Below are 13,495 nucleotides of genomic sequence, written 5' to 3' on the forward strand. Positions count from 1 at the left end.
AATATATATTTTATTTGTTCCGAATGTGTTATTTTTGTACCAACCATATTTAGAAGTTAAAATTTATACTTCCTCATTTCCCTTCTAGTGATTGTCTGGCTTTTATTCATAGCTCATATGAGAGTTTAAGGACTGTATATTTGGAATATAATGATACTTCTATTGTTCTTACTATTTTCTGTGTGAAAAATTCGTAAAATAAAATATTTTGTATAATTTTTTTGTAAATTTGTTGATAGTTGGCAACCCTGACATTTGTGAGAAAATTATCAAATTCCGTTACTTGCTTACTAGTATGCTTATTCATAACATATACATGAATTAGCATTCTACTGTCAATACTATATGAGAAAATTGAAACTATGCTGAGATAATCCAGTAATTTAAACATGGAAAGTAAGAGAACTCCCCCCCTTTCCCCCATTTGCTAAGTTTCCCCAAGGTTTACAGAGTGGCACTCATCGGATTCGAAATCAGCTCCCGAAAACTATCTAAGATCAGCTGAAAAACCTTAAATGTATAAAAAAAATCATAGTTCATCAACTTCTCTCCCCGACTAGCTTGACAGTTTTGTAGGTGCGGGATATTTTTTATGCCATGCTGTGATATTTTGATTTCAGGAACACCCATGACGTATTACATTTACTATAAGTTCCAGCGTTCCGTTCGTGTTCGTAACTCTCAGAATGTTCCAAGAATAACACACGGATCTAACTTCTAGTTTGTGAAGGTTTTAAGCGGTTATCTGCCAAAGTCTGGTGGGAAGCCATGTGGGTCGGGTCTCGTGAGCTGTAGGTCCACGTCTTATATAGTCTTGTTGCTGAACGGGACGCTAAACCCCCTGCGAAACCCCAATTTGTCATGCATAGTATCGCTCGCTCATTGTATCTACAAAATTATTATTCCAGTCACAAATGAATCGAACATTCATTCTAATTTGTCCCCCAGTTGGCTATTGCGCGTGGTCCGGATTCGATTCCCGGCAAGACATTTCCCACAGATACAAACCCGAATAAGTTCAGAATCTCACTCCAAATAGTAGAGCTCGTCTCACATAGCCTCGGCGATGGAAAGAGACGTTGAATTTCATTGCAATGAATCGTAATAGTAGCTGGTGTTGCAGAGGGTACAGGTAAACCAGAACGACGAGTGGACTAAATTACTCAGACTTCTTAAAATAAAACTTAGTATGGTGATGCTCCTGCAGTCCATGCATTCAGTACCATAGTTCTGAATTTCAATCGGAATTTTGCATGTAGTCCACAGAATTCAGACTATACTTTGTTTGCTCTCATTCTCTGTAGACGTACTAAACACCGATATTTATGTGACTTCCACTTCACTTCATCATCAAGTCAACGAACCACAACGATTTCTACCCCGAATAAACTAATCACCGCCCAATTTGCGATTTATTTTCACACACACATATACACAAACTCATATGCAAAAATATTTTTTATATAGAAATGATTCTTTTCGATCATTCCATGGAACGTTGGTACCATTGTACTTGTGAACTTAGGATGTAATTGTTAATTTTGTAAGTAGTAAATAAATGCATGCAGGAGAGGTCTGAATACTACATTTGTACGTTCTTTACTACTCGGCGTGGGAGACCTGGGTTCGATTCCTGACTTTAGCTCATGTGGTTCGGATTCGACGTTAATCAGTAAGTCACGTCTCACATAGTCTTGCTGTTGAAAGGGACGCTAAACTCAAAATTAACTTAACTCGATGGAAGCATTTTCTCGGTCTTACATTTGATGCAGTACTAAGCTGTTGTCAACAAGGATCAGACTCAGAAGTCACAATTGATTGTGGAGGTTGTTGTTTGTGTTTTGTATTTTTCAGAAAATATATATATATTTTTTAATAAACTGTTTTAATGATATTTAAGGCAGAAGTTTTTCTTTGTGTAAATAAGAAAAGTGATACTTTGCAACACTGACTTTATTTGAAGTTGGTGTTGGTTATTCTGGTATTGATTGAGCCGTCGAGGTTCCTACCGGAACGCAGTAAGTTTTGAATAGCGTTATATCAAAATGAGGCAGCCTTTACGGTGAGATGATCGAGAGATTTGTAGAGGAACGCTTTTAATGGATGTGTGAGTTTAAGTTGTTACAGCATTCGAAGCAGCAGTTGATGCAGCATTCGAAGCAAATAGATGGGTGAATGTGTTTTAAAAACATAGCAATTATTTCCGTACAGTTTTGAGAGGTAGATAATTAGATTATCTAAACAAAGTCAATTTTCATGATTGCAGTTTAACTCGATGGGTTTAACAAATTAGATAACAGCTAATAAAAATTATTGGATAAGAAAATACCAAGATACAATCTCTCTTAACAGCTGTTTTTCCAATTTCATTTTTCATTGGGCGCTATTTGATAATGAGTATAGTGAACCATTTATAGCGCCCAAGTAGTTAATTGTGTTTCTTCATTTTATAATACCGTTTTCCTTTATGTGAATTTTATAAAGGCTTTTATATATATATATATATATATATATATATATATATATATATATATATATATATATATATATATTAGCACAAGTTCGACAGTTACTTCCTTCACATATTTAGTTAGTTGCCTCTTTTTACTATTATTACTATTTGTCACCACTCATATTGGACTTCAGAAAATACTGTCAGAGAAGTGTTGTAGTGTACTACTAACTGTTTCTGTATTTTAAGCGAGAAATTAACTAGTGTTCATTCACTGTGTGAGCAAGTGGTGGTTTGACTCACATATTTTACGTGTATACTGTGTGTATAGAGTTAACTACGGTATAGTGAATTTACGCAATAAATTTAAAATGCGTTTTGTCAGAGCATTGTCTCTCATTGCAACATGTTTTATAAAACACGATTCGTATATATGGTCTTCATAGATTACGTGTAATGCATGACATAAAAGTTTTACCTAAGAAACGCTTATTGGTAACGTGATTTTGATAAAGTTGAAAAGGAAAAGGTATAGAGCAGTGTTGTTTTGCGTTCCGCACACGAATATATCTGAGAGTGACGTTCTATGTGGCAAGAATATTAATGCTTGATAGTAACTATAAAATTAGATCGCGATAAATAGATGTGTGAATTCTTTCGTATAAGATTAATTTGCCGATAAAGTTGTTAATTTATAGTTGTATGCGTATTTTAACAATGAAATAACGCATATTACAACCGAGATCCGACCGCTCAATATATGTGATGAGGCGGGAATGGGTTATCCAATGAGCGACTGTAGAAAATACCAGTTTCGTCAGGTGTTCAGGATTCATTTGACCACGCCCATTTCAGAGGGAGGTGGAGTAAGCATCGTGAGTTGGACCAATGGAGTGAGATTGACAGCTCCAGAGCTTGTGATCAGTTTGTTTTGCCACGTGTTGATACAATGTGTTTAGCGTTAACCAAAATTATCGTAGATACAAGCAGAGTCAATTTGACTTTCTGGCCAGTGGGCCGGATGCATGACGCTCTGTTATATAGATTTGGATGCCTCTAAATAATGCATTAAATTCAATTATAATACGAAAGTGTTAGATATAATGTGAACAAACACAGTAATGCTCAGACACTCAAACGCCCGCAATGATAATCTGTAGATTGATCTAAAACAAAAAAATATTATTTCATAGCTACCGATATAAATTATTGATTATGTTGATAAAATAGTCAGGCTCTTTTCTTATTTATTGTCATTGCACTTGCCTAATCTGTGAAGGGCGCAGTTTTTTTGTTTTGTGTATGTGTTTTTTTTTCTTAAAGAAACTCGTCTTTGCTTTTCACTCCATAATCCTTAAGGATGAAGTTTATCGAAGAACATTTCAAGACCTCGTGAAGAATTTGAATGATTTTCGAACTTTTGAAACTCTTTTGGCGGGTTGGCTGGAATGAGGTACAAGAGAGAGAGAGTTCAGTGAGACATGTGTTCTCATACTTTATTTCAATATTTGTACGAGCTGCTAATTCCACAAACTTAAAACTAAGAATCATCATATTGTGCCAAATGGTGTACAGGTTTTCTTGTCTTGCTTTTGCTTGTTCTAGTGCATTACAAAGCTCAGCACTTTTCATTTGAAGGTATTTGGAAATAATAATGTAGGTGTCAAATAGATATTAAAGTGATTTTTCCGAGGCTAAATTTACGCAAGTGCTGATTTTGGTGAATTTTCTTTATTCTTATGACTTAAAAATATTATGAAAATACCGAGAAGCTTTTTCAGCTTCCCTGAATATGCCAGTGACCAGGACCCATTTCTTCAATGCTTGCTTAACTCCACAAGTGTGATCCAGACATGTGCAACTAGATTTTCAAGTTAGTCATTGCGTTAGTTATTCTGTGGCCTTGAGCTTTCCATACTAACAAAGCGTGCTGTGTTCGCAATCTTTTAACAAGACCATTGTGTTCGCAAGCAGGATTGTCTTGTTTTGATCTACATTGCGTGCTGCTTGTAACCTGGCTCAAAAAGTTCGTAATGAGAGAGCAATGGTGTCTGGTAATAGAACACGTCTATGGATCACATGGTAAAATGTAGGTTTAGGTCTCTTGTAAGGGACTATGCTGAAGAGGAACGCCAAGCTAAAGAGAATCGAATGAACTAATTTCACAACTAGGCCAGAAATAACGGCTGTGCTGCATCTCCAAAATATTGCACTTCTTAGAGACACTTAATGTTGCGATCATTATTGTTTATTTCACAGATTGATTCAGCTATGAGCCAGTGTATTATGTCGTAAAGAACATGTACGTTTCAGCATAAACTGCGTACTCAGTGATGTGAATCAGTTGTGTGAAATGCTTCCAGCATTGATTTGAATGAAGTCGAATTATTTAATATATTATTAAAAAAACAGAGAATATAGTAATATGAATGAGAAAGCTTTCAAACCAGAAGAAAGAGAGAATGTCGTTCCACTAGGCTGATTTTACATAAAAACTGCTAGAAAGAACTTTCTTTCCCAAGATTGCGACAATAAGCATTTAAATGATAGAGTTACTTCTGCGCAAGAAATGAAGTATATGGTTTCCATTAAACATATACTGTAGCAGCATATTTTGACTGTTTAAACGATTTTGCATATTTTGTGATTATTTAGTTCATTTATTTATTTATGGATTTTGATTAGAGTTCATCATCCGTTTAGTAGCGAGGCTATATGATACTTGGACCTAATTTATCTTGACGGAATATTTGTGTAATATGCAACAGACATTACTTTTCCTTGTGATTTGATGGTTCAAGAGCATCTGAATTTTCATCTGTCTAGAGTCCAACGCTTGCTCAACTGATTTCGAGTGATTTTTGCCCTTCATAATTGCTGCTAGTCAGTAACAAGATTTTGTATAGTAAGACCTTATTCTATTATTGTGTTGAAACGAATAAGTAGCATATTTGTTTCCTACTTGTTCGTCTTCGTTTTTATCATTTAATGTGAGTGTACCGAGTGTTAGGTTTACGTCAGGGTGGAATATTATTTTTAAGGTGGTTTATTAGCCGCAAAATTGAGACGTAATTATTTGTATGTATGTTCGAAAACAAATTTTAACGATGCCTCTTTGAGTTTTGTCTGGTGTTCCTTGATGATTGAATTTCTCTTCGTTTGGATAAACAGATTTTTGACGTAGAAAGGAACGTGAAGTTAACGCAAAACTTAACGTGTATGTTTAACCTCAGTAAAGGTATATCTTTTTGAATTTACAATATAGATTACTGAGAAAATACGAAAATCACAAATGGAAAAATAAATAAGATACAATAAATAAGAGCTTAAAAACCTGCTTTTAAGAGCTCTAAACTCTGAGATGGGTTATATATATATGTATAATAAGAAAGTTTCCTCTTCTGGGGGGGATCGCTTCCCCCCCTGGATCCGCCACTGGTTCTGGCCTGGTGTGACTTCTCGTGGCAGAAAAGAAAAATTATCATTTGAGGTCTGCTGATGCAAGTGAGCAAAGTGCGCATTTTGTTATTAAAAAATTAGGAAGAAGCTTTACTTCAAAGTTAAGTAAAAGCTATATTATTGTAAAATAGTACGAGATATTGCTTTCTTCGATGCATGAATGTATGTAGTTTGTTAAAAAAAATTCGTGGTTTTTGATACAAAGCAAGATATTGCGTAGAAATAAGGGGGGCTGACTACAAGTTGCATTTTTGATAACGTTTCCTGGTAGTCAGCCCCCCATTACTTTCAACGGACGACTACTGGATACATATACTCCAGTAGTCAGTCACCTATCATTCATTCAATTTAAATGCACATTTCTACACCTAAGACACTTAACTAATAACGTAGAAGACTTTTCTAACGATATAATGAAAAAAGTAACTGTTATGAAGTCACTAGTTGCATCATACAAGTATAATACAGTTTAATACCAGTCTGGTATTATAACCATTTCAATTCTTGTATTTTTCTGGAACTGAGGATAAAAAAGATTAAAAATTTATCGCTGGTCTGAATCATTTCTCTAAAATTTAAAGGACAGGAGTATTTTTTTTTTTTTTTTTTTTACCCTGATCATAGATTAGTCATTTAATCTAAGGTAACTGAGGAAATCAGGGATATCAATATCTAATTGATTTGATGATTTAAATTACTCCGCACAATGTTGCGTTTCTGCACGTGTTTAATTCCAAGGTTGCAACTGCTCTTTAACTACTATTATTATTATTATTATTATTATCTATTCTGTTCCTAGAGTTGCCTGATTGTAAATATTTATGATTATTCTATGTATACTGTTTTGGCATTCTAACTCACTGTGAATATAAGGAAAATATGTATAACAGTTTAAGAACGCGTGATTCAACATTTCTTTCAACCGGTCCAAAGACATCTTCTACTGAAATAGGCTCAGTGTCAGATGTTTTTGCAGCCAGATGCGTTGAGGATACTGCATCCAAGAAGTCTTCATGTTCTACACTAATGAATACAGAATTATTGTTCTGTCCGAAGAGGATCGATCTGCTACATCAGTACTTGCTAGTGATATGTTCGATAATCTTAGTCCTGGAACATACCAGATTTTAGCAGTTGGCCTTCTAGAGCCTACAAATATATCTTCGGTATCAGAAATACACGTTACGTCTGACTCAAACCAGGAAAACAACACATCCGTTATGGCATCATGTGCTGAAACGACGCAAGGTGAAAGGTCTCCTTCGGTTTCTACAATCAGTAGTGCCAGAAATAACTCCATATGATCTCAGAAGAAATTCAAAGAGAACCTTTGTCAAATACTTCCATATCATCTGCCTTTGATCAGCATCTTTTCTGGCTAGCTCCAATCAAAAACAAAACTACGAAACATGTGCCCAGAGAAAAAGTTCAAAGTGCAATATCTTCTCAAAAATGGAGAAATTATCAGATGGTAAAGAATGGAAAAAAAAGAAAGCTAGAAGAGGAACGTCTAAAACGAAAAATGGGGAGAATAAAAAAGAAAGGAAAATTTGTAAAAGTCAAACAGAAAGAAAAAAAGAATGTCAAGCCAAGTAGCACTAGTAGTTGGAAAGACGAGATGCAAGAAGTTGTTGAAAGCCGTCTAAGGCCTATGAAGAAGAATTGATAAGTGATATTAAAAACGACACACTTAAATATATTGGGTGTGATTTTTGTGATCACTGGTACCACTTAAAATGCACGTGCCTCAGTGAATTATGGTACGAGGAAGCTGCTAAACAAGTGTTTGTGTGTCCTGAATGTGCTTGATGAACTTCATATTAAAGGGTTAATGTTATAGCTAAGTATAAATATCAATGTAAATATAAATAGGCCTATATATTAGTTTTAAATAGGCTAGTCTAGGCCGAGGCACATTTTTCTTAGTTTATGGTAAGTATTAAATAAGAAGTCTCTTTTCCTGTATCGCAATGTATTTTCCACGTAGTTTTCTCTGTAGGAACTCTGAGTGCAATGTATTTGTCTCTCAATTTGCTACTGGGGAATTGGTTTCTAAAATTCCATTAAAAAGTCAATTCTATAGTGTGGCTGAGTACTGGTTAAAGTAATGGCTAACCTTTGGTTTTCATAGGCCGACTACTATTTTTTTTTTATTTATTTTTTTTTTTTATTTTAAGGGTTTCTGGTATTTTCGTTTACGTGTGTAATTATTTATAAAATATTTCCTATGTGAGCTACACAAACGTAAAATTTAAACACTGCTCTTTGTAATGGCATATGCAGTAAAAGTTATTAGTAAAAAATGCATTTTTTATACTTTAACAAAGTTGAAAATCTCCTTAAATGGCCGACTACTGGCACATTTACCCTATATTAATTTAAAACAAAGATATAATTCATGTTTTATAAAATAAATGGTTCTGTTAAAGTTCACTTCTGATACTTTGTGCGTTCAATCACGGGAATTCCCCGAACACTTGTTGCAAGATTGTTCTTTCCACAAAGTTAATTTAAAACAAATGATTTTGCAGGGTACTTTTAATATTGATACTATGTGTATAATCGGGAAATGTATATTTGTGGTAAATTTCGTAGGAAAAAAAAATTATAAATACGAAAATTAGAGTGAGTAAAACAAAATGTTGCTAAGTGGACAAGGAAATTTTATTTTCGTTTTATTGTTCTTATTTACTGCTGTTTTGTCATGATATTTTCAACATACATGTCTTTGCCGATTATAAGAAATACTAGGCGAAATCCTTAACAATTTATATTCCCACAACATATTTATAGACATGCGACAATAATTTTGGACATGAGTGTACGTCGGAAGGACCATCATATTCAATGATTCAGTTTCTAACAGCTGGTGCATTTCGACAATTTAGCAACGATTCTTATGACACATTTTTTGTTGTTTGAGTATATTCTAAAGTTGTGGCGAAGACCCCCAGTATAGAATATGACATAATACAGGGATATAATTGTAGATTCAATATTGGGACTAGCGTGCATGTTATGTATACTCATGTCCAAATGATTGTCGCATATCTATAACTGTGTTCTTGAAAGAATATAATTTGATAATGATTTTGCAGAGTATTTTTAATACTGATACTGTGTGTATAATCGGGAAATGTACATTTGTGGTAAATTTCATAGGAAAAGAATTATAAATACGAAAATTAGAATGAGTAAAACAAAATGTTACTAATTGGACAAGAAAGTTTCATTTTCGTTTTATTCTTCTTATTTAATGGTTTTGACATGAAATTTGCCACATACATGTCTTTGCCGATTATACACATACTAACATTATAAGAAATACTGGGCGAATTCGTTATCAAATTATATTCTTACAACAACATATTTGTAGACTTGCGACAATAATTTTGGACATGAGTGTACATGGCTGGGCATTTTTTTTTTTTTTTTTTTTGCTTAGTTTGCCTCATGTTCCTTCCATGAAAATTTATCATCTAGATACGTACCCAATGTGATTCATGGATATCTGCGATAGTTGGTGTGATGTCCTGTGAGGTAAATGGTAGTAGATATACTTTGTTTTGTCTGTCTTTAGTTTTATTTTCAGAAAACGAGTGATTAAGTTGGGATGTGAAATCAATGGTTTCTTGCAAGCTGTCTCTTTTCAGTTACAAATATTGTTGTATCATCAGCATAAAGGAGCATATTACTCTTTTCTATATTTAAGGATAAACCAGTAGGATACAGAAGAAAGAGTTAGGTCATGGAACTGACCCTTGTGGAATACTTCTTCTTTGTTCATTTGAGTTTATTTTGCTGAGAGTTCTAGTTGTTTCGTCCATATAAAGAATTTGTACGATTTGTCATAGAGATGATATACAATTTAGGGCTATGGAATGGTGATTTTCGTTTTAAGCGATCTTCATAATCGGGTCTAGGATATTTTATACCCTAGGCGAAAAATATGTCTGCGCCCCGTAATCTCCTTCTCCATCAAAATCCAAACCAAAGTGAATCCTTGTCACCCCTGACATTTTCATCACATTGTTACCATTTGTTTAAGCATTAAATAAAATAAAACTCCCATTGCCTCTCTCTATGTTATTAATATCGCGGTCGACTTCTACGTCGTGATGTAGCGTATATCTCCGGCATGCGTTTACTCATTTGAATCCATTGGTTTGTGCTATTATCGAGGCAGCGACTTCAACCTAAAACTCGACCTCGAACGCGAGGTATCTTCGGTATATCTTTACCCTAACAAAGAAATAATCTATAAGCCAACTATTTTTTAATGAAACATTTTATTGCTGTGGCATTTGGAATGAAATTCTACTAATATAGCCACAGGGCAACAGGAAATTAAAGTGTTATTGAAATGTAAACCATGTCCATGTTCATTGTAAATATAGAACAAAAGATGGTTAACACTCTCTCAAAAGCTTAATACCGTCAGCTGTTATCAGATTATATAAATTTGTGCTCTGTGAAAAAGAACCTTTGAATAATCGACAGTCTAGGGCGGGAAAAAAGGAAGAGGTAGGCATTTGATGTTACATAGGTAGGAATGTGAAGGGGTAATTCTTGAAGTAGGGCTTTAGACCTTAAGTTTCCATTGACTACCTTATGTAGAAATTTTAAGACAGTGATATTTCTACAAGTATCCGGAATCTGGATATGCAGATCTTCTTTAGCTATAGAATAAACAATGGGAACATGGAAACGCATTATGACGACAATGTTTTCCGCTCCATATAGGTGAGCAATAATCGATCTTGAGTGATCCCACTTTTCATTAGTTCCCTCTTCCTAAATGTGTATGGCTCTGGCGCACGTACGTTTTGGTTGATGTTGATAAACCACACGTTTAAAAAAAATGTCTGCCATTGCTCCCCCAAATGTTTTCGCCCTAGGCAGCCGCCTAGGTTGTCTATATGGACGAGTTGGCCCTGGCGATGTTGTTGTTAACCGACCAGCGACCGTTCCTGTGGTGATCGGCGCAGATTTATACCAATTATATCGTTATTTCTCAAGTTTCTCGATACTTTTATAATTTTGCGGATAACATGGAGGAATGCAACGAACGTGTATTTGTCTGTACATATGGAGAAGTTGTAACCGCGTCAAGAGCAGGAAGAATGTTGCTAGCAGTTTATTTTGGTGTGACTGGGCATCGTGCCAAACAACTTTCTTCAAGAATGTATGCTAATCAGATGTGAAATACATTTTGAATACTATTAAGTTCATATATATATATATAATTACATATTTCGATGTTTATAATAAGTATTGAACAAGGGCACTTAAATCCTTGTGTGTTAATTTTTCCATCATTATTAATGCTTATTAATACTAGTCAGTGCTCAAGATAATACTCTACTCACGTATACGAAATATAGTATTGTAAAATAAAATCCTTTTTCATTACTGATGATTTTACGTAATTTCAGTGTGCTTTATTATTATGAAAGTTACTCGTGCCATGAACAAGGAACTGTACTGGCCTTTTACATTTCTTGATTATTAACTTCATATGAAGGGTAAGGGGAAAAACAAGGAATGTCCATGCAAGGGCGCGGATTTTTTCTGTAAATTTGGGGGGCCACTCAGACGCGGAAGGTGTATATATATATATATATATATATATATATATATATATATATATATATATATATATATATATATATATATATATATATATATATATATATATGTGGATATTAAGACAAATTGCATTCAAATTATGCCAGATATTGTATATTCATAAATACATTAGAGGGGCCCACTAGGGATCGGCGCCCTTGTGTCTATGTATGCGCTTTATCGGGTGCTTTGACGTATCTGTTGGTGACTCTTGGTACTATTTGACTGTATATGGCATGCATGCGTAGATGTGAAATGTCCACGTAACAAGGGGCAAAAGATTTGATTAATCCTATTCTTTTTTACGCGGTTTTCAATATTAAAACACCGTTTTCTCGAAAATGTAGTTTTGTGACATTCCTTCTTTTTTTTTTTTTTTTCTTTCTTCCTTACCCTTCATATGTGATCTGACTAGTTGATGAATATATGAATACTTTTGTTCTTAGTATGTTTAGAACGTGTTAATTTTTTGACGGTACGAACTTTTCCCATCGTTGTATGTATTCTAAAATTACATATTTAAAAAGGAAAAAATCTTCCCCACGTTTTAGTTTTTCGGAAATGTATTTCTTCAAGGAAAGGTTACTCCGTCTTTGTCCAATGTTCATTCATGTTTTAATTCCAACAAGCGTTGGCGACGTAGCACTAGAAGGTTGAATGCAGTTTGATAAATGTAAAAATAGAACATTTCGTAACTCACCTCTTAAAATACACACTTGTTGATAAATATCAGATATACCTGTAACTTTCAGATGTATATTGGTATTTTTCATGGAAAATAGTTTGAAGAATTGTTTCTTGCAGTTTCCTGGGTTAACTGTTTAAAAGTTAAGTTGCATTTATAAAGAGAAAACGATAAAACTGTCTTAAAGATAATTAACATTTAGTAGTTAAAAAAGAAAGTTTGGTCAAGGGACGAAAATCGATATCAAAAACAGTATTGTTTTCATGTTAATAAAAAATTCATTTAATTACGTGCAATTTCTCAATTTTTTGTCTTTCTTTTTTTCTTTCAGACGGATTTATGCGGTATCAAATGGCGTAAACTGTATTCGGACTACGTGTTTACGGCGGACCCACTGGCCGACCCGGTATTGTCATCATACTCTAAGTGCCTGGCGGCAGACATCCTGTGTGTGTGGCGGCGTGTTCAATCATCGCGTTCGAACCAACTGTATTCGGGTCTCGATTCGTTGGCCCACTACCAGCGTTTGCCGCCACCTGATAACTCACTTTCCCTTCACTGTAGCAAGGAGCTCTGGATCTTCTGGTACGGGGAGGAACCAGATTTATCAGGTCTCGTAGCACCGGAGTTACTGGAATCTGGTAAGTAGCTGTAAGCTTTTTAATTCCTGAACGTAGTCGCAAAAGAATGTCTTTTAAAGCTCGGCTCAAACCTCTTGACGTCTGTCGAAAGCCAATGGTGTGCAGGTGCGACGTTGTCGGATTTCGCTTCCTTTCGTGTATAGGCATAACGTGAGAAATTAAGATATTGAAAAACAAATTCGTTCTTACAAATTTATTAACGCTATAGTGTAATATATATAATAAGGACGTACCTTTGAAATTGTTTTCTCCTAATCCAGAAACAAAGTTATTAGGCAACGTCGGTCAATTTGCATTGGATATTGTGAAAAGGAGGGCACGCCTTAAACGTCAGGAGATTTGAGTCAAACTTCAAATGAAAACTATATATATATCTGTGTTTGCTGCGTAAGGGATGTTGAGTCCAAAATCGTACTTTCAAGAAAAGTGAGATTGAAATGTTCTTGCTTTTATAAAATTAGTTTATTAAGGGCCTTTCATAGTTGGCAAACACCTTAATGTTTTAAATTATGCATCTAAATATTCCCAAGTGCTAAAAATAAAGTACAAACGTTTTATTCCACTTTTTTCTATAAACACACTTTACACAGCAAACACACACACACACTATATATATATATATATATATAT

At 34.5% G+C, this 13,495-nt stretch overlaps 1 protein-coding gene across 2 annotated transcripts in view; it reads left to right on the plus strand.

The window, feature by feature from the left end:
• The window catches only part of skd (mediator complex subunit skuld), a 259,399-nt gene that overhangs the window by 45,375 nt on the left and 200,529 nt on the right, over nucleotides 1–13,495 (plus strand). For both annotated transcript variants that reach the window (XM_081771449.1, XM_081771450.1), the window contains exon 2: nucleotides 12,556–12,865. In XM_081771449.1, the coding sequence (XP_081627575.1) occupies nucleotides 12,556–12,865 (310 nt within the window). The remainder of the gene's footprint in view (nucleotides 1–12,555; nucleotides 12,866–13,495) is intronic.

This window comes from Thermobia domestica, chromosome 9, assembly GCF_964235325.1.
Source record: "Thermobia domestica chromosome 9, izTheDome1.hap1.1, whole genome shotgun sequence".
Taxonomy (NCBI): Eukaryota; Metazoa; Arthropoda; class Insecta; order Zygentoma; family Lepismatidae; genus Thermobia; species Thermobia domestica.